The sequence below is a fragment of the Fukomys damarensis genome, unplaced genomic scaffold (genome assembly GCF_012274545.1).
Source record: "Fukomys damarensis isolate Sample0158 unplaced genomic scaffold, DMR_v1.0_HiC HiC_scaffold_19, whole genome shotgun sequence".
Taxonomy (NCBI): Eukaryota; Metazoa; Chordata; class Mammalia; order Rodentia; family Bathyergidae; genus Fukomys; species Fukomys damarensis.
This window is the reverse complement of record NW_022900931.1, coordinates 27,531,680-27,549,416: the sequence shown is the minus strand read 5'-3', so window position 1 is coordinate 27,549,416 and position 17,737 is coordinate 27,531,680. Positions and strand designations below refer to the sequence as shown.

Here is a 17,737-nt window from a genome sequence, read left to right as displayed (position 1 = left end):
CTTACTTGGGTAAGAGGAAGGAAACATAATTTCATGCATCTCTGTCCTGGAGTTTTACTCACTTTTTCCCTGATCTGCTCCAGAATGGGAACGGGTGAGGGAGGGAGAGCCACATGCCCTTGCAGGCCAAGGTGAAAGGGGGCCTGGGTAGACCAGCGCCCAACCCTCGGCCTCTGGCCTCGGTCACAAAAAGGTGGAAATCGTCTCTATAGCGACGGGCGGAGGGTGTGGCCCTGTGCTGTCCTCCCCAGCGGGACCGGGCAGCATGATAGCTGATGCAGCTTTTCCCACCTGCTACTCCGACTGGGACCCAGACAGAGTAAGCGCGGGAATCAGGGTGCCCTAGGGCCTTCCGGCGTTGCGGGATGCAGGAGATTCAAAGGCCCACGGAAGGCAGAGGTAGGTGGGTGGGCTTGAGCGCCTGGGGGAGGAGCCCAGAGTAGTCCCTGGGTCAGGCAGTTCCTTCCCTTTCACCAAGGCACAGTGCCCCCTCCGCCGAGGGAGGAAGGACTGCAGGGAGCCCCTCAGAACGACCGGAAACTGCTTCCAGCCCTGACCCCAGCTGCCTGGGGCACCAATTGCCCTCCTCCCTGTGGGGCACTGTGGTCACACGCGGATCTGTGACACGCAACATATTCGTGTCCCGGCCTCAGTCTGTCCCCGCCTACCTCTCACGCCGCCCACCCGGCACCTCTGCTTGGTGAGGTCAACACCGGACACAAGGCCGGGCTGGGATATGGGGGGCTCAGCAGCATTTTCCTTTCAGGGGCACTCAACAACAGAGAGTTGAAGTCTAGTTAACCTGTGGCTCTGCTGAGTCTGAAGGGTCCGGCAGCCCATCAGACCCTGTGTGGCCTCTTGACTATTTTACATAACTGCCCCATTCGACCTGACCAGCTCAGTGCAGTCATGCGTCTCCGTGGGAAGGGTCTACACAGAGTGCTTCTCACTGAGGCCTCATGCAAACACCCTGTCTTGTTGGAGGGTGGCGGGCAGGTACGGCCTCACCTGCTGAGGAATTCCAGCAGGGGCACACCATGCCCTGGGACTGGAGCCTTCACCTCAGGCCACCCTGGGGGAGGCCAACCTGCAGCAGATGTGGAGAGCAGAGTGGAGCTGCAGCACAGGCTGACTCCAGCCAGAGTCATCATCGGAGGAGGAGGAGGCTTTCTTCTGTTCTTTTTCCTCCCTGCAGTGCTGGGGATGAGCTCAAGGCCTTGCACATGCTAGGCAAGTGCTCTGCCACTGAGTTGTGTCCCCAGCGTGGGCAGCACACGCAGGTGAGGGACAGGGGAGAGAAATAAGCTTTCTCCGTGCCAGTTGTGAACACTGAAGAACTCGCTGTGCAGAGGACAGCCAGGATTGGTGCAGAGTGTTTTCCTCAATCATTCTTGCTGCCAGTAGTTACCACGCACCAACCCTGGGTACACTAACAGCTGAGTGTGAAACAGACTGCCCGGATGAACTCCACTGCCTGAGGAATATTCCAGCACAGACAGGTGATTTTCAGGGGAACTGGAGAGAGGACTTCTGCCTAGAATGGGAAGATAGATGAAAAGCTTCGTAAAACCTCTTCCAGCTCTTGAGCCTGTGAGTCGCCAGACCGTGGAGATTGTCAAAGGCACAGGCAGAAGAGACACAAATGAAGGGCACTTACATTAGCTTCTCCTGGAAGAAATTGGGGGGGGTGGGCATTGTGGCACACGCCTGTAATCCCAGCACTCGGGAGGCTGAGGCAGGAGGATCACTGTGAGTTTGAGACTAACCTGGGCTACAAAGTGAGTTCCAGGTCAGTATCAACTACATAGTGAGACCCTGTCTCAAAAAAAACTGTGTGTGGGGTCCTGACTGTTCCTCACACTGCCGCAACGTGTGCTCCAAGGCATCCCCCAGGCATAGCGATGTCACAGTAGAATCACTGAGGCCTGACAGTACATCTCAGGGATGCGTTTCCTCTCTGAACACTGGGGTGCTGTATATGAGAAGACGCCTGTCTGAAATACTCTGCTGTGCTATAATATGGCACCACGGCTGTGCGCCAGCCCTGCCCTCCAGACCCAAACACCCTGAGCACAAGGACTCTGCTGTCTGCATCGTGGACTGCCTAGTTGCTAGCAGTTGATGTTCTGACATTTTTGGATGAATTAAACTATTTAAAGTCACAAGCCCTCTAGAGGGCAGAGACTGATTTAGAATTGTCTCAGCAAATGTTTGTGGAAAGAAAGAAGGGAAGGAAGGAAAGAGAAGAAGTGAAACTCATTATTAGCAGAGAATTACTTTTTCTTTATGGTCACATAGGGTATTTTGTGTGTGTGTGTTTGTGTGTGTGTGTGTGTGTGTGTGTGTGTGTGTGTGTGTGTGTGTGTATTCTGACATTTTTGGATGAATTAAACTATTTAAAGTCACAAGCCCTCTAGAGGGCAGAGACTGATTTAGAATTGTCTCAGCAAATGTTTGTGGAAAGAAAGAAGGGAAGGAAGGAAAGAGAAGAAGTGAAACTCATTATTAGCAGAGAATTACTTTTTCTTTATGGTCACATAGGGTATTTTGTGTGTGTGTGTGTGTGTGTGTGTGTGTGTGTGTGTGTGTGTGTGTGTGTGTGTGTGTGTGTTTTACAATGAACATTCCCACAGTAGCTGGGCATGCCAGCAAGAACCACAAAGCTGGTTCCAGCCTACACTGGAAGCTGAAGCAGAAGGATCACTTGAGCCCAGGAGTTCCAGGCCATCCAGGTCAGCAACACAAGATGTATCTTATAAAGAAAAAAAATTAACATTCCCACTTGCCTCCCCACCCCCACTCCTCAGAGATAATTGCTTTTTAGTTTATTTCTTCAAGATCTTTCAATATGTGTGTCTAAAGACATGAAAACATTTTTGGGGGGTACTGTGGATCAAACTTGGGACCTTGTGCTTGCGAGGCAGGTGGCGTGAAAACATTTTATTAAATATGTAATAACATAACACTGAGTTTTGCTCAGTATATTTTGAGTACACATAATGCACCTTAGTTTTGTAAGATGACTGCATCGTTTTACAAAACGCATGTGTGCCATATTTTTAATTTCCTACTCTGTGTGAAAAGTAAATTCTCATTTTTCACAATCATTTTATGATAGAAGTTCACACGTCTTCAGTCCTCTCTCTGGATCATTCCAAAACTGTGGGGCTGCTGTCCCGCTGCAAGGCTTGGTGAGCTCTCACCATGGCAAACTACAGAGGCCTAGGTGGCTCTCACGTTGACCCTTGCTCATTCCCTCAACTCTTGCTACAGCCCGAAACTGGAAAAGGACTTCGAGGATGCAGAGGGGACTCCAGCGGGCTCTGCTGATGCGACAAGGAGCGCCCTGTCCAGAGGGCCCTCGGGGACTCTCCATCTGCTCAGAAACCAAGGCTTTAGCCAGGCTCTGCGCTTTTCTGCAAGGTTTCTTCCTGCCATGAGCCAGTTACTCATTGAGTGCCGGCCAAACAGTGTAGGGTCAAAATCCAGGGAAAGCGGTGGGAGATGAAGATGGGAAGAAACCATGATTATGCTTACAGTCTGGGGCCAGTGGGACTGCAGCCATTGGGAGATGAGGGCCGCCTGCGGCACTGCGCGCTCTTTATTCCTAGTAGAAGGCAGGCAGGAAGAGAAGGCGGGGCAGGTAGTGCATGTGGCCTTCATGGCCTAGGCGGAACTTAGTGTGTTTGTTTTGTGATGGGGCACGTGCAGGAAGGGAATGGGGAAGGATCCAATGTAACTGTCTCTGGGGCTGTGCCTCAGGATCTACAGTATGAGCCAGACAATCTAATCTGTGGAGGAGAAAGGGAGCAGGGAGGAGACGGAGGGCCATCTTCAGGCTCGGCCCGCGGCTACAAAGCTGTGCTCAGAATGAAGAGAGTGCCGGCTGGCTGAGTGAGGCGTTTCTAACAACTCTCCCCATTCTCATCTTCTGCAGTCCTTAAACCATGCGAGCAGCCCTGCAGTACAATCCACACGGAAGGGGAATGGTGTGTTTGTTGCAAGAGAATGGTGTGTGTTTTACAGTGAGCTAAACGGAAGGATCTTCTGACTGCTCTCTTCTTCACTGGCTCACCACTGACTTTCTCTTCCTCCTCCCTGGCTGCTGCCCTCCTCCCCTCCTCTGAGCACCAGAAGTAAGCAGAGGAGGAGCAAAGATCCTGTTTTGAGGCCTGCACCTTCTTTTCTTCAAGCCTGCCTTGGTTTCGTCCATCCCTGAGTACGTGGGCCATTACTTATATTTTAAGCCTTTTTAATGTAATAAATTAATATTGTTTACTCTCCCTTCCACAGGACTAAAATGGATGCTAAAAAGCCGAGGAAACAGAGTTTGACTTCCTTACCAATTTTGAAAACAAGAAAGAAAGAAAATTTCATCTCTGGGAAGGTAAGGATCTTCGAATTGAGCCAAAGACGGGTGCTCTATTTCCTGTGCCAGGACATGCAGGTACTTTTTCCGCTGTTATTTTTCTTAAATTTTTTAAATCATTCGGTTGCTGGCTGCCAGTTCTTAGGCTTTCTGCTGTACCCACTGTAGTTATTTATCTGTTTGCTGGTTTATTGTCCACCCCATGTCTGGAACACTGTTGTGCACTGCAGCAGCCCCTGGCCACGTGGGGTTACAGGGCCTTCTGCATGCACGTGCCTGGTTCAGAGGAGATGTGTGTGGAAGATCACAAAGATTTGGCCTGAAAAAAATGAATATAAAATAGTTTATCGAACGTTCTTTACACTTGGGTGAACTTTATATCAATGAATACCTCGATAAAGTTGTAAAAATGATTTTGTATTGATCCACATTCAGATGGCATCCCAAGTACATTCTGTTAAATAAAAGATTATTAAAGTTACTTCCCCTGCTCCTCCTCACTTTTGGCATGTGGCTGTTGGAAGAGAAGCAGCAAGCCCAACTGTGTGTCGGTGAACAAGCTGCTCTGAAGGGCTGCTGCCCGAGGCCTCGGCAGCCCGGCTGGGGGCACAACAGCATGGGATGCGATCTTGTGAGACCAGATCCAGGCGACTGCTTATCCACTTTGTTTCCTCTACAGATCTTAAGTGTGTGCTTGTTTCAGATGTTGTTCTAGGCGTTGGAGACACTGACAGACAAAACAGACCAACAGATTCTTCTTTGTAGGAAGACATAATGTTTTGGTTGAATGCTGAGAATGATAAAGCCCAGCCCTCCTTTCTCTTGGTAGCGAAGAACTAGAACTGAGTAAACCAGTGGTTTCAGCCTCGGCCATGTGTTTTGAATTGTGCAGGGAAGTTTCAAAGACTACCGAAATCAGAATCTCTAGGTGTGGTGGACACTTTTTAGAAGTTATTTTCTATCACGTAGGGACGGGTGTTGATGTAAATGCCAGCTGTGAGGCCTTGATTGGGATGAGTCTCTGACTGCTGGCTAGGAAATGGCAGCTGTCTTATGTTCCCTCATGGCAGTGGTCCGGAGGTGAGAGGACATGGCAGAGGGTGGAAGCCCAATTAATATGCTTTTCCTACCAGGGGAGGTGGCACACATCTGTAATCCCAGCACTCTGGGAGGCTGAAGCAAGAGGGTTATAAGTCTGAACCTACCCTGGGCAACTTAGTGACTTAGAGACCCTGTCCCAAAAGGGCTGGATGCTCAGTGAGAAGGCCCTGAGTTCATTCCCCAGCAAAGAAAGAGAGAGAGAGAGAGAGAGAGAGAGGCAGAGAGGCAGAGAGACAGAGAGAGAGAGACGGAGACAGAGATAGGAGGGAGCGAGGGAGAGAGAGAAAGGAAGGAAATGTTTTTACCTTTCTCTCTCCATTAAGAGATTAAGCAAAGTACCTGAGGCCACTCATTCAGTCTCATTTCAGCAATACTGATACAGAGATACAGAAAAATCAATCAAAACAAACCCAATCCAACCATTCAGTATTACAAAGGAATGGGGGTCACAGTCAAACCTGAAGAGAGATCAAAAAGCAGAGGTTTCGGCTGAGTCTAGGTTTTACGGTGGCACCTATTGTTTGTGGTAAGGAATTCATCTGTTAAATGTGAATGAAAGGCTAAGACTAAAAGAATTTCTGAAGACTGCAGTCCTAAAGCCTTTCAAATATAGCCACAAGCAGCCAATTTGCATTTCAACAATATTATTAAGATTGAACTTCCCATATGTGTTAACTGATTGTATTTCTTCTTCTTTAAAATGCCTGTCTGGCCATTGTCTTTATTGTCTAAATATTTTTCTGTGCCATTGTCATCTCCTTATTGATTTGCAAAGTATTTTATATACTCTGTATACTGATGCTGTGAAAATTGTATATGCTGTAAATATCTTCTAGTTTGTCAGCGAGTCTGTTTTTATGTACTGAATTTTTTTAGAGCACTTGACTTTTGTATATTAATCTTATATCCTGCATCCTTATTATAGTTTTGGTTACCTTTTTATTCTGTTGTCTTCAGAGGAATAGAAATATTTCAATAAAAGTAGGTACACTTGCCTTATACTTTTTGTCTTACTTAAGGAATTATCCCTACTCTAAAGTCATAAAAACATAAATGTTATCTTTTAAAAATTATGTGATTTTTGCCTTTTCTGAGTTCTAAAAATCCCGCTAGCCATGTTTCTTTTTTGCCATCTTTGTCTTCTTCTGAAGCGGAAGTGAGGCATCGTTAGGCCTATTCCGGGGGTCTCAGACCAAATCTTGCATTCTCTGTGTCTCACCTATTTCCTGGTTAATTTCTTCAAACTTATCTCTTCCAGTTTTGTGATTCTCTCTGCCTATGTACAATGTGCCATTAAGCCCATCACTGAGTTTTAAATTTTAATTATTTCACAGTTGAAACTTCTAACCTGCTCACTTTTAAATGGACGTTCACATGATATGTTTAACTCACATTTTTAGTCTTCTTATTCTGTTAGGCAGATTGTCTGTGGTCATTTGAAAATTTTTATTGATAATTCCAATATCTGAGTTATTTGAAGGGTGATCTGAGCTGGTCACTAGTTTCTGCTAGTCCTCACAGTGCTTTGTGTATTTTGTAACTTCCAAAAATTGGTATTGTTTTGAAGAAAAGGAAACTGAACCTGAGAGACAGTTGGCGACTGGCAGAGCGAGAGCCACAGTCCAGTGTCTGCCTTCGGAGTCCGTGCCTCCCAGAGACCTCTGACTGAGGACACGTGGTCACCCCCAGGGCTGACTCCCAGCCCGGGAGTCCTACGTACAGGATGCAAAGGCAAGCCAAGCAGCCTCTTCTCAGAGCAGTGGGGCTGAGCCCACAAACAGGAGTGACACAGCACAGCGAGTTCTCTCCAAGCTGGAAAGGAGATTTCTGGAAGCCTAGAGAAAGCCTCGAGCCACCGCCTGGGTGGAGAGCCCAGCACTCCCTCCTGCTCCTCCACCATGCCCACCACCACAGGCAGAGGAGGGCGTATTTTTCATACCCAGGAGCTGCCCAGGATGTGAGCAGAGGGAGGGCATTCCAGGCAGAAGAAAACACAGGCGAAGACATAGAACAAATCTAAACCAGTACAACAGCCCTCTACAAGACAGACAAATCTTTGTTTTCTAGGAAACAGTATCTAATTTATGGGATCACCGCTTGCTTTCAGAATGTGTCGCTCTGTCCTTAACACACATACCATCCTCCACATACAATCCGATTAAAAGCATGAGTTTATGTTTAGCTTGAGGTTTTTGGAAAAGTATTTTATAACCTGTTGCTCAGTTTCACGGCAGAACGCAGGAGGTTGCGGGGTGGGGTGAAAGTATGAAGCTGAAGCTCCCGGGGTTGTGTTGTCCCGAACAATCCTCCAGGATGACTTCAGCCTGTCTCCCCTCCTGTAAGATGAGGCGTCTGCTACCCCTGGGGTCGCCTCCGGTGCCATGATTTTCCAGGGTTCCTGATGGAGTCCCGCTCTGCCACCCACTGCGCGGTGCAAAGTGTCTCCGGGCAGCTGGCTTTCTAGGCCTGTGCGCATGCCTTTCCCTCAGGTAGCCAGGGTCTCCTTCCATCACTGCCACCTGAGCAGAGCAGTGGACAGCGTCCCCGGGAGGACACTGCGTCCCTGAGAGGAGTCCTGTCCTCCCGAGTTCATTCTGCTAATGGGTCTCTGGAGTCCAGACAGGTGGCTGTGACCAGGAGGCGGCTCCTTCCACAGGCAAAGCAAAGGAGCAGTACGCAGACCCAGCCAGGAGAAGCAGCAGTGTCTGTGCTTGTGAAAGACGACGTGGGCCACTCCCTCCATCTTCCTGCCTCACACCAGCTTGTTGTGCTCTGGAGTGAATCCCTGAAGATTTCCCCTCTCCTATCACAACCCCTCCCTGCATCAGTGCCTTTGTTTTTGGCTCCTGGAGGGTCTGCTCTCTGGGGAAGAGTTATAGAGCCTACGAGGGAGACAGAAACGCTGTGAGTCCATAGCACAGAATTTGAGCCTCATCTGCTGACCCGGCACAACCAGGCCTCAAAGGGGGAAGAAGAGAGACCACAAAGGTCCCCCAGAGAATTGCCTGTAAGGTATAAAGGTGTGAGACAGGATCATGCGACAAAAGGCACCTTTCTGAAATCCTGAGTGTCCTGACACTGCAGAGAGCCAGGTTCCTCTCTGCTGACTCACAGACGAGGGTGTCCAGGCCCTTCACTGCATACCGGGTTCTGTCCTGATGTCCTGATGGGGGCAGCCCCATTCCCTGATAGAGGCAGGGCATGTGCCCCAGGGACCTGGAGCAAGTCGTACAGTGCTCACCCAAGGGAGGGAGCGCTTCCCGGCCAGGGTCCAGGCCGTGAGACAGGAATGCAGAGTAGGGCAGGGGAGGCGGGAAGTCCGGGCAGAGGACACTGGTGTGGGGCAAGTACCTCGACAGGAGCCATTACCAGGGACTTGGGCTCCACTCTTCTACCTCTTCCCTCCATGCTGACAGTGGTTACATGATGGGCCAGAGTAATGCGTGATGGGAACGGGCTTCTGTCTGGGTTTGTGAGACATTTCTGTCTTGAAATGAACCATCCAGTTCCCCAGCACCTAAAATACCTTCTGTGAGTAGTCACTTATTTGGACAAATGTTTTCTTTTCTAGGCATTTGCTTTGGGATTGCAGCTGCAATTGAGGGGGGTGTGGGCGGGTGGGAGTGTCCAGTGTGCAAAGCCTGTTAGGATTTCTTTTCAAAAAGAAGCTCCTGGGAGCAGGAGGGCCCTGAGCCCTGGGGGGAATGGAAGCCACTGTGGGATGGTGGCCACAGCGAGGTGACACTGGTAAGAGGCTGACCTTGCAGAGGTGTGACATAGCCAAAGCTCAGCTGTCTCTCACGGTAGCTCAGAGTGGTCTCGCTTCCCGGACAAATACCAGGGCACCCTGGTTCTCCCTCCCACTTTTCTTGCTTTTCTTGCCTTTCTTCCTTGAGCAATGTGTGAATACCCACTAATGTGAGAAACCACATTAAGCTTTAAAATCCTAGGATGAGAACCAGATCTTTTATGAAAGAGTCTGATGGGCCAGTAACAGAAGAAAGATGTGAGACAACCTTGTCCCACACACCTTGGCAAGTACCTCGACAGGAGCCTTTACCAGGGGTGGTGAGGGTTACAGAAGTAGGACGGCATGTTCACAGAGGCTTCCTGAACAGAGCCGGGCCTCAGATGGAGCTCGTGGGGTAAATTGCCCAGGTCAAGGAGGGCAGCGTGGAGCAGGGGGAGGATGCTAGGTGGAAGGTGGGAGAATATTGCAGGCAGAGCAGCAACAACAGTGCTGCAGCATGGGCAGCATGCGTGAGAATCAGGCCCTCTCAATGGCAGGAGCTAGCGGGCAGGCAGGGCTGTGACAAGGGACAGTTTTCTAATTGGAGAAAGCATTCTCCTGCTGGCTTCCGCTTCCTGTAGTCAGCTTGTGTTGAGGAGTGAGGATTTGCAGTTGCAACCCTTCTCTGGGACACACCCTCAGGCACTCAGCAAGGGACCTTGACCCCAAGAAAGTTGGATGACGCTTACTGAGGACCCTAATTCCACTGAGACCCACAGTGAATCCAAGCTCAGCCCTGAGAATGCTCCTCGCCTAGTCCTGGCACTTGTGATGACTTGGACAGTCACATAGGGGGACCCGCAGAGGAACCAGCTAGCCAGAGGGATTTCTCTTGGTGTCCCGGCGCTCCCACATCCTGATGGGCTACAGTTAATTGCTATAGAATTTCATGGAGGGGGGAAGATAAGACAAACTCATGTACATTTAAATTAGAAAAGCTGCACAGACATCAATGGTATAACAGAAAACAGAAGTACAGAGGTGGGAGCGAGTAAGTGTGAAGAAAAGGATAGCGTGAGAATGAGCCTCCGGATCTGGCAGCGCAGACCCCACTGGAGAGCCTTTCCAAATGCAGCTCCCTGGGCTCTGTCCCGGGATGCTGGACCATGACTTCCTCCGTGAGTGCTTGGTGAGTCCATGCACCCACCTGGGCAAGGAGAGGGGACGGAACAGCCTGGTGCCTTTGCAGCTGTAATGTGTAACTCCAAGGGAAAGAGTGGGAACAGGGTGGGGAAGGGGTATTCTACTTGCCCACCTTTCTCCTCACCAGCTTTCACATTTAACTCAGCTGCCATTTGAGAAAGGTTAGCTGGCTTTTGCAGAACAGTGAGATGGAATTTACCTTTAAAAAAACCAAACTTTTGCTGAGAAGAAAAAGCAAGAGTGAGAACTTGAGTATAGCACACAGTGAGAACTAGGGGTTAGGGTGAGGACCGGAGCATAGAGGCCCCTATCAGCCACCTTTCTGTGTGCTGACCACTGCCCATTCCCAGGAGTCCGTCAGGGTTGAGGACCCCAAGATTCCAATGTGGACTTCTGTGGGGAGAATCTCACTGACCTCAGCTCCTGTTTCCATTTTCTTAGATTCCCAGCCCAGCTCCCTGCCACTCTCTTCAGGAACCTGGCCCACTCAACCTGGGCTTCCTCCTGCACTGTGCTCTCTGCTCCTTTATTATCTTCTTTTCCTTTCCTGTCCTCACTGCACTGGACCCTTGATAGTTACCTGTTATAATAACTTGTTTGTTCCTTTTTTCCTTTGAGACAGGGCCTTACTGTACAGTTCAGGTTGGCCTCAAACTCTTGATATCCCGCCTCAGCCTCCTGAGTACGGGGATTACAGATGTGTGCCACCACGCCCAGCTTCTCTTGTTTTTAAACAATGGTATTTTTTCATCATAAAAGCAGTACTTGTTCATATAAAGGGTTTGGAAAGCCAATAAGCTTTGCAGGTACCTTTGGACATTTTCAAGAGCTGTGATGAATGTAAGACCTGAAAGGGTCCTGTTGCTTTTCCCTGCGCCTGGCTCATTTCCCAACCCCTGTTCATGCACAGCTCTGGTAGAAGCACCTTTGCTGTGCATCTCTGGGTATAAAATCATTCACAGGCTGCTTCTAAATTTAGGCAGAGTTCAGAACTACTGCAGAGATGCTAGGTGTGTGGGCTCAGAAGTCAGTGAGGGCCACAAGGTGGGGTGAGGAGCGCTCACTGTTTGCCACTGTGGGTGCTGTGGGAGCTCAAATACCCGCCCCCTGCCCCTGGGGATGCAGTGATGGGATGAAATGCTTTGGCATGCACGTGTGCATCTTCAATGAGCTGCTGTGTCAAATCATGGCATGTTCACACACCTGCATGTCACACCACTGAGAACAGGCCATGGGTGTGCAGATGTGCAGACACTGCCTGTCTGGGGAGTGGCGTGGTTAGACCTAGGGCAGCTGGAACCCTGGCTGTGCACTGCCTTCACTATTCTTCCAAGGTTGCTGTTCAAGTACAATTTTCTGTTTGTGCCATGATGTGAGAAGATGGGGTAAGCACGGTTCTGCTCAGCAGTCTCCACCTTCAACTTCCTGTCCCCAGCACAAAATGCCTGAGATAAATCAGCTTGGAAAGAGGCAGGGCTCATTCTTGGCTCACAGTCGGAGGGGTTCAGTCCATGGTCAGTCACTTGGCCCCATCATCTTTGGGTCTGGTGTGAGGCCATCCAGTATATCATGGAGGGAGCATGTGGTAGGGTGCTGGGAAGCAAGAGAAAATCAGAAAGGGGCCAGAGTCCCAATATCTCCTTTGAGAGCACCCTCTGATGACCTTACAGCCTCCCTCCAGCACCCATATTCTAAGGGTTCAGCCACCTCCCAATAGTGTCAGAACCAGGTACCAAGCCATCAGGACAGAGGTCTTAGGGGACTTTTCAGACCCAGACTATACAAGATTGTGTTTAAAATGCATTCCCAGAGGTTCCCTGAATGAGTCTTAGAGTCGGGGGACCTTGGAGACTCTTGCCCAGCTTGCGATTCTATGCATGTGTCCCCAGATGGATTCTGGATCCAGTGACAGAATGTTCTTGGCCTCACAGGGATTTCTGTTCTATTTTGGAGCAACTCTAGACTTTAGACAGTTCTGCTCTCTATCAAACCAGAGCGACTTCCTTATGATTCCCACCCTTTCACCTGATTCTGTCCTTTGGATTCTGTGAAATAAATATATATTCTGTTGAAAGTGCCAGCCTTGCTGTCATAGCCTTCCCCCAAGAGGTTTGTCTGTTTTAATAAAAGACTGTGTTCAGAACAGTCCCAGATTTACAGAAAAATTGAGCAAAGAATACAGAGAGTTCCCATATAATACTCCCACCCTCTACCTGGTTTCCCCTGTTATTAATTGATTAAGTAGGATGCTGCATTTGTTATAAATAATGAGCCAATTTTGATCTGTTATTATCAACTGAACTCCATACTCATGCAGATTTCCTTAAGTTTTACTTAATGTCATTTTATCTACAATCCCATCTGGGGCCCCATGTTGCAGGGTCCCTAAACTTTTTGGCAGCAGAGACTGGTTTTGTGGAAGACAAGCTTCCCGCAAACCGGTGGAGGATGGTTCCATGGTAATTCACGTGCATTACATTTAGTATGCATGCTATTTACATTATGACATTGTAATATATGATGAAATAGTTATACAAGTCACCATAATGTAGTGTCAGTGGGAGCCCTGAGCTGTTTTTCTGCAGCTAGATAGTTCCTATCCAGGGTAAGTGTGTTGTTACATCCAGTCTACTCTGTAAACTCAGTTTGGTTGCTGTTGATACAGAAAACCCTGCTTCACAAAGATAAGACGGAAATGGAAGGAGGCTTTTTAGCTTTTGTAGCAATCTCAGGCTATTCCACCCTGGCTAATAATACACAATGTATGGAGATTTGAAGTTGTCTCAAATATACTGTTAATTCCACCATCATTTTGTTTTGTTTTGTTTTTGAGGCAGGGTCTCACTATGCAGTTTGGGCTGGCCTCAGACTCACAGTGGTCCTCCTGCCTTGGCCTCCCAAGTGCTGGGATTACTTGTGTGTGCTACCACGCCTGGCTAGGCCACTGTCTGAGGTCTCAAGCGGTTGATTTAGCTGGCTTATTCACACAGGGGTCACAGAGCCATTCTTTCCTAGTCCAGGCATCTTTTGTGGTTTGGGAAGCAATGCTCAAACTCCTTTGAAAGCTGTGATAGGTCATCATGTTCCAGGTGGGAGAAAGAAGCCCCTAGCTCAGTCTCTCTCAAAATCTCTGCTAATGTTTGGAATTTGTCAAAAATCCCAGTGTTTACCCATCACCCCCATAATTCTAGTTTGCTTTTGAAAAAAAAAAAGAAAGAAAAGAAGTGCACAACCTAGATTCCTGACATGCACTGTTCACAGTAGGGTTTGCACTCCTATGAGAATCCCATGCTGCTGCTGATCTACCCAGAACAGAGCCTCAGTGGTAGTGTGGGGCAGCTGTGAATACAGATGAACCTTTGCTCACTCACCTGCCACTTGTCCCCTGTGGTGAGGCCTGGTTTCTAATAGGCCGTGGGCTGGAAGTTGGCAGCCTCTGCCATATTGTACTTAGCAGTCATGTCTTTTTAGTCTCCTCTTGTTGGAAAAGTTCCTCAGCCTTTCCTTGTTTTTGATGACTTCTACAGTTTTGAGGGCTTGCCAGGCACATTACAGAATGGAATTCACTTGTTTTACTCATGATGAGATTTGGTTTGTAGATTTTGGGAAGAAATCTCCCACTGAAGTAGATGCATTTTCATCAAATCACTCCAAAGGTACAAACTATCAACATGATTTAGGACTGCTGGTGTTGACCTTGCTCACCTGCCTGAAGCCCGGTTCCTTCACTGTAGGGACATCCTTTTTCTCCGGTTCCCTGCTGAGCCTTCTGAACTATTTTCTACGCATTGTCCACACTTAAGCGGGGGTGCATACTCCCCTTCCTCTGGGGTTCAACATTGATGCAGCTCACTCCTCTGCATGAGAGATGTCTCTTCTCCCATTCATTACTGTATTATATCATATATCTCGACAATATGAACTGAGGGAGTTGTTTTTTGTTTGTTTTTGCTTTGTGTTATAATCTAGTGCAAATTATTCAGCTTTGGACATTGCATGTTCCCATGCCCCTTTGGCATGCTCCCATTAGTGTGGATGTTTTCCCATTTTTTAATCACTTCCTTACTTCCTGTGACTACAATATGCTCTAAGCTCAACATGTATTTTCTTTCCCAGTTCCAGAACCCATCATCCCAGAACCAAACCAAGGATCCCAGGTTTCTCTTGGGAGAGTAGTGTTAGAAACCAAGATCTGGGTGCTAGGCATGCTTATTTCTATTGGGCTTTTATTGTTTTTAGGTCCTCTCAGCTGATTGGGCAAATATATGTATGTGTGTATGTGTATAGTAACCTATGTGTATGCACACATCTGTAGAAATCCTGTTTTATTATCTTCTCAGGTTGTCTTTTTTAACCATTGTGGGCTGTATACCATCTTGTTCAGACTCCATCACTTCTGAACCTCTGGTTTTCCTGTTTCCTGGAACATGAGGAAAGATCATGTTCTGCATCTTACCAATGAGGAAAATGAACTTTAGCAAACAATGCAGCATATCTAAGGCGCCAGTGTCAATGTCTTAAACACATTAATTAATTTAATCCCTATAACTGTATGGGGCTGAAACTGACATTTCTGTATTACACATGGAAAGGTTAATAATTTTCTCAAATCCAAGTAATGATTAGGAGCTACTGGATTCAAAATGAAAGCATGTGATTATCAAGTTCACACCCGTAAGTATTAATGTCGTGTGCCATTACTGCTTGTCTTAGATACTATTCTCATCGCTTGTACAAAAATACCTGGCATCCACAAGTAAAAAAAAAGGCTTCAGCTCACGGTTTTTAGAGGTTCAGGCCATAGTCCGCTCACTGGCTTTAAGGCAGGATGGCCTGGCAGAGAGGCAGCAATTCACGAAGCTGCTGTAGTGAGCAGCCTCTTCTGTTTATAGTCTGTCCAGTCTACCAGCCGACTGGTCAGTGCTGCCCCCACCCAGAACTATGCTCAGCCAATAGATGGAGTAGTCCAGTTTTCACATGCCCTTAGTGCAACATCATGCATCCATGGCCTGACCACTTCCAGAAAGCCCCATCTGTGAGACAGGAGGCTTTCGGGATATCTGGGTACAAGCCTAACATTGCTAGAAGTCTTTCTGAAAAACTGCTCTCCACATAATGTAAGTTGTGGGTGCTTCATTATCGCCCATGGGATAAAGACCACATTTAGGAGCCTAGTGATCCGAGCTTTCCCAGCCCACTCTGCCCACTGCACTTGCGGGCAACCTGAGCAGCAGAGACCCCTGGGGCATGGCAGACACCTGCCAAGCATGCTCCTTTCCCGCTCTGAGCTAAAGCCTAGGCCAAGCACCCGCCATGCGTCCCACACCACCGTCACTGGGCCTGTTGCACTTACAGGCATGTCTTCCTCCAGCATCGGCACTCTCTGTCCAGGCCCGCTGTCTGATCCTGGGTCTGGGTTGGGCTTGTTAGTGTATTTGCATTATCTGCCACCTACTCACCGCATGTTCCACGTGAGCTCATTGTTATTGGTGACACTTTGAGTATTAATGCTGCCAAACCAACTTAATGAGAAGTTGAGACTTGGTGAGATTTGCACTTGAAATATCTCCTTTTCCCTTTGATAGCCAAATTCTGCATCTAGTGTACCTTGGCTGGTGAACTAACATGGTCTCGGGTCGTGGCCCTATGCATGGAATTGCTCTGTGCAATGCCCTCTCTCTCAGGAAAATTCCGGGAGGCAAAGACTGTTCCCGTGAGCAGAGCTTTGTGGAGAACTTAGCCATGTGGGAGAAGTTGACAAGTTCTACCCAGTCGCCAGGTTTTTCAGAGTTGCTCTTCGCCCTGCTGCACCTCTCAATGTCTTTCACTTCTCTCAGGGAGGTCTGGGAAGAAGAACCCCGAGTTCTCCGTGGAGAAACAGAACTTATATTTAAGCTGTGGCTGATTTAGCTAGGCTTTTGTCAGTTTTTGCCACATCTCAGCACTCATGCTCCATTTTATTTTTGTGACTTAAATTATAACCATACCCTTAGTAATAGCCACAACTTCCATGTTTAATGTGCGGGTTAGTTTTCCAAATGGCTAGTAAAGTAAGTGTGTCGCCATTCGATAATGGCTTATCTGTACTCTGCACATGATTAGGTCACACGTCTCTACTCCTCACTGGCCAGCCTCTGGGACACAGCACTATCAAACTTTGGTTATGCCCTCTCCACGCCTTTGTAAGGTCTCTGCTGATCAGTCACTGGTGGTCAGGTTGGGCAGCTGTGTCCTGACAGTTCCACAAGTCTCCTTTGGACAGAACAGAGTTCTGCGCAGAGCTTTGAACATTTTGTTTTCTGAAGAGCAAGAACCACTTCGTTTTTTATTCCTTTCCGTGTCCAGGGATTCAAGCTAAGAATTTGTTTGAAGAAAGGGCTCTATAGATTTTTTGACAGTGAAAACGATAGGGTGAGTCAGCAGCCCATGACTAATACTCGTGGAAAGATGGTTTGTTTGGAAGGTAATTCATTTGTGCATTCATAAGTCTTCTCTGAGCTTCTGTGAGCTCTTCCTAGCTTTAGGGCCAGGAGTGCCAGCTGCAAGTGTATCTTGTTCGGTATAATGAAACAAAATAACACCCAAGTAGCTTGACACGAAGCCAGATCAAACACTATTACAATTTTCTTCCACTTGATTCAGGTTGAGAGTCAATTTCTGGCCCAAGTCCAAGAGCTGCCTTCCAAGATCAAGAACCCTAGAATGACCCGGTTTTTGTATAAGGTAAGAAGAATGATTAGTGCCCTTGCTCTGCACAAGGATGAGGGCAGGTGGACGGATGGGATATCTTTGGTGGTCAGCTCAGCACGGCAGCAATAGCCCTCTGTCCACATCTCCTGCTCCCCCTCCAGACAATATTTCCTTACTGTCTTTCATTTTACATTTTATTCATTTATTGAGTTTCTCATGTAAGACAAAGCTTGCAATACTTAAACTTGTGTATCTGAGTCACTTCACGTAACGTTATGGTCTGGAGGTGCGATCATTTCCCCACAAATGACCCAAATGTATGCTGTGTGGCAGGGGAGGACTCCATAGAACGTAAATGCCACATTTCTTGGTCCATTCAACTATTGATGGACATGTAGGGCATTATGAGTTGTGCTGCTGTATACACACATATGTATACATGACTGTGGTCTTTAACTCTCTGGGGAAGATACCTAGGAGGGGAACAGCTGGGTCAAATGGAACTTGTATTTTTAGATTTTTTTTTGGTACTGGGGATTGAACTCGGGTCTTTGCGCTTGCGAGGCAGGCCACTGAACCACTGAGCTAAATCCCCAGCCCCTAATTTTAGCTTTTTGAGCTACACTTCCCCCCCCCCCCAACAC

General features: G+C 48.0%; 1 protein-coding gene across 1 annotated transcript in view; it reads left to right on the top strand.

Moving 5' to 3' along the window:
* The first annotated feature begins 231 nt into the window (after positions 1-231).
* The window catches only part of Dyrk4 (dual specificity tyrosine phosphorylation regulated kinase 4), a 39,844-nt gene continuing 22,338 nt past the window's right edge, over positions 232-17,737 (top strand). The window contains exons 1-3 of the mRNA XM_033765590.1: positions 232-319; positions 4,294-4,387; positions 17,046-17,126. Of these exons, the coding sequence (XP_033621481.1) occupies positions 276-319; positions 4,294-4,387; positions 17,046-17,126 (219 nt within the window). The 5' untranslated portion in view covers positions 232-275. The remainder of the gene's footprint in view (positions 320-4,293; positions 4,388-17,045; positions 17,127-17,737) is intronic.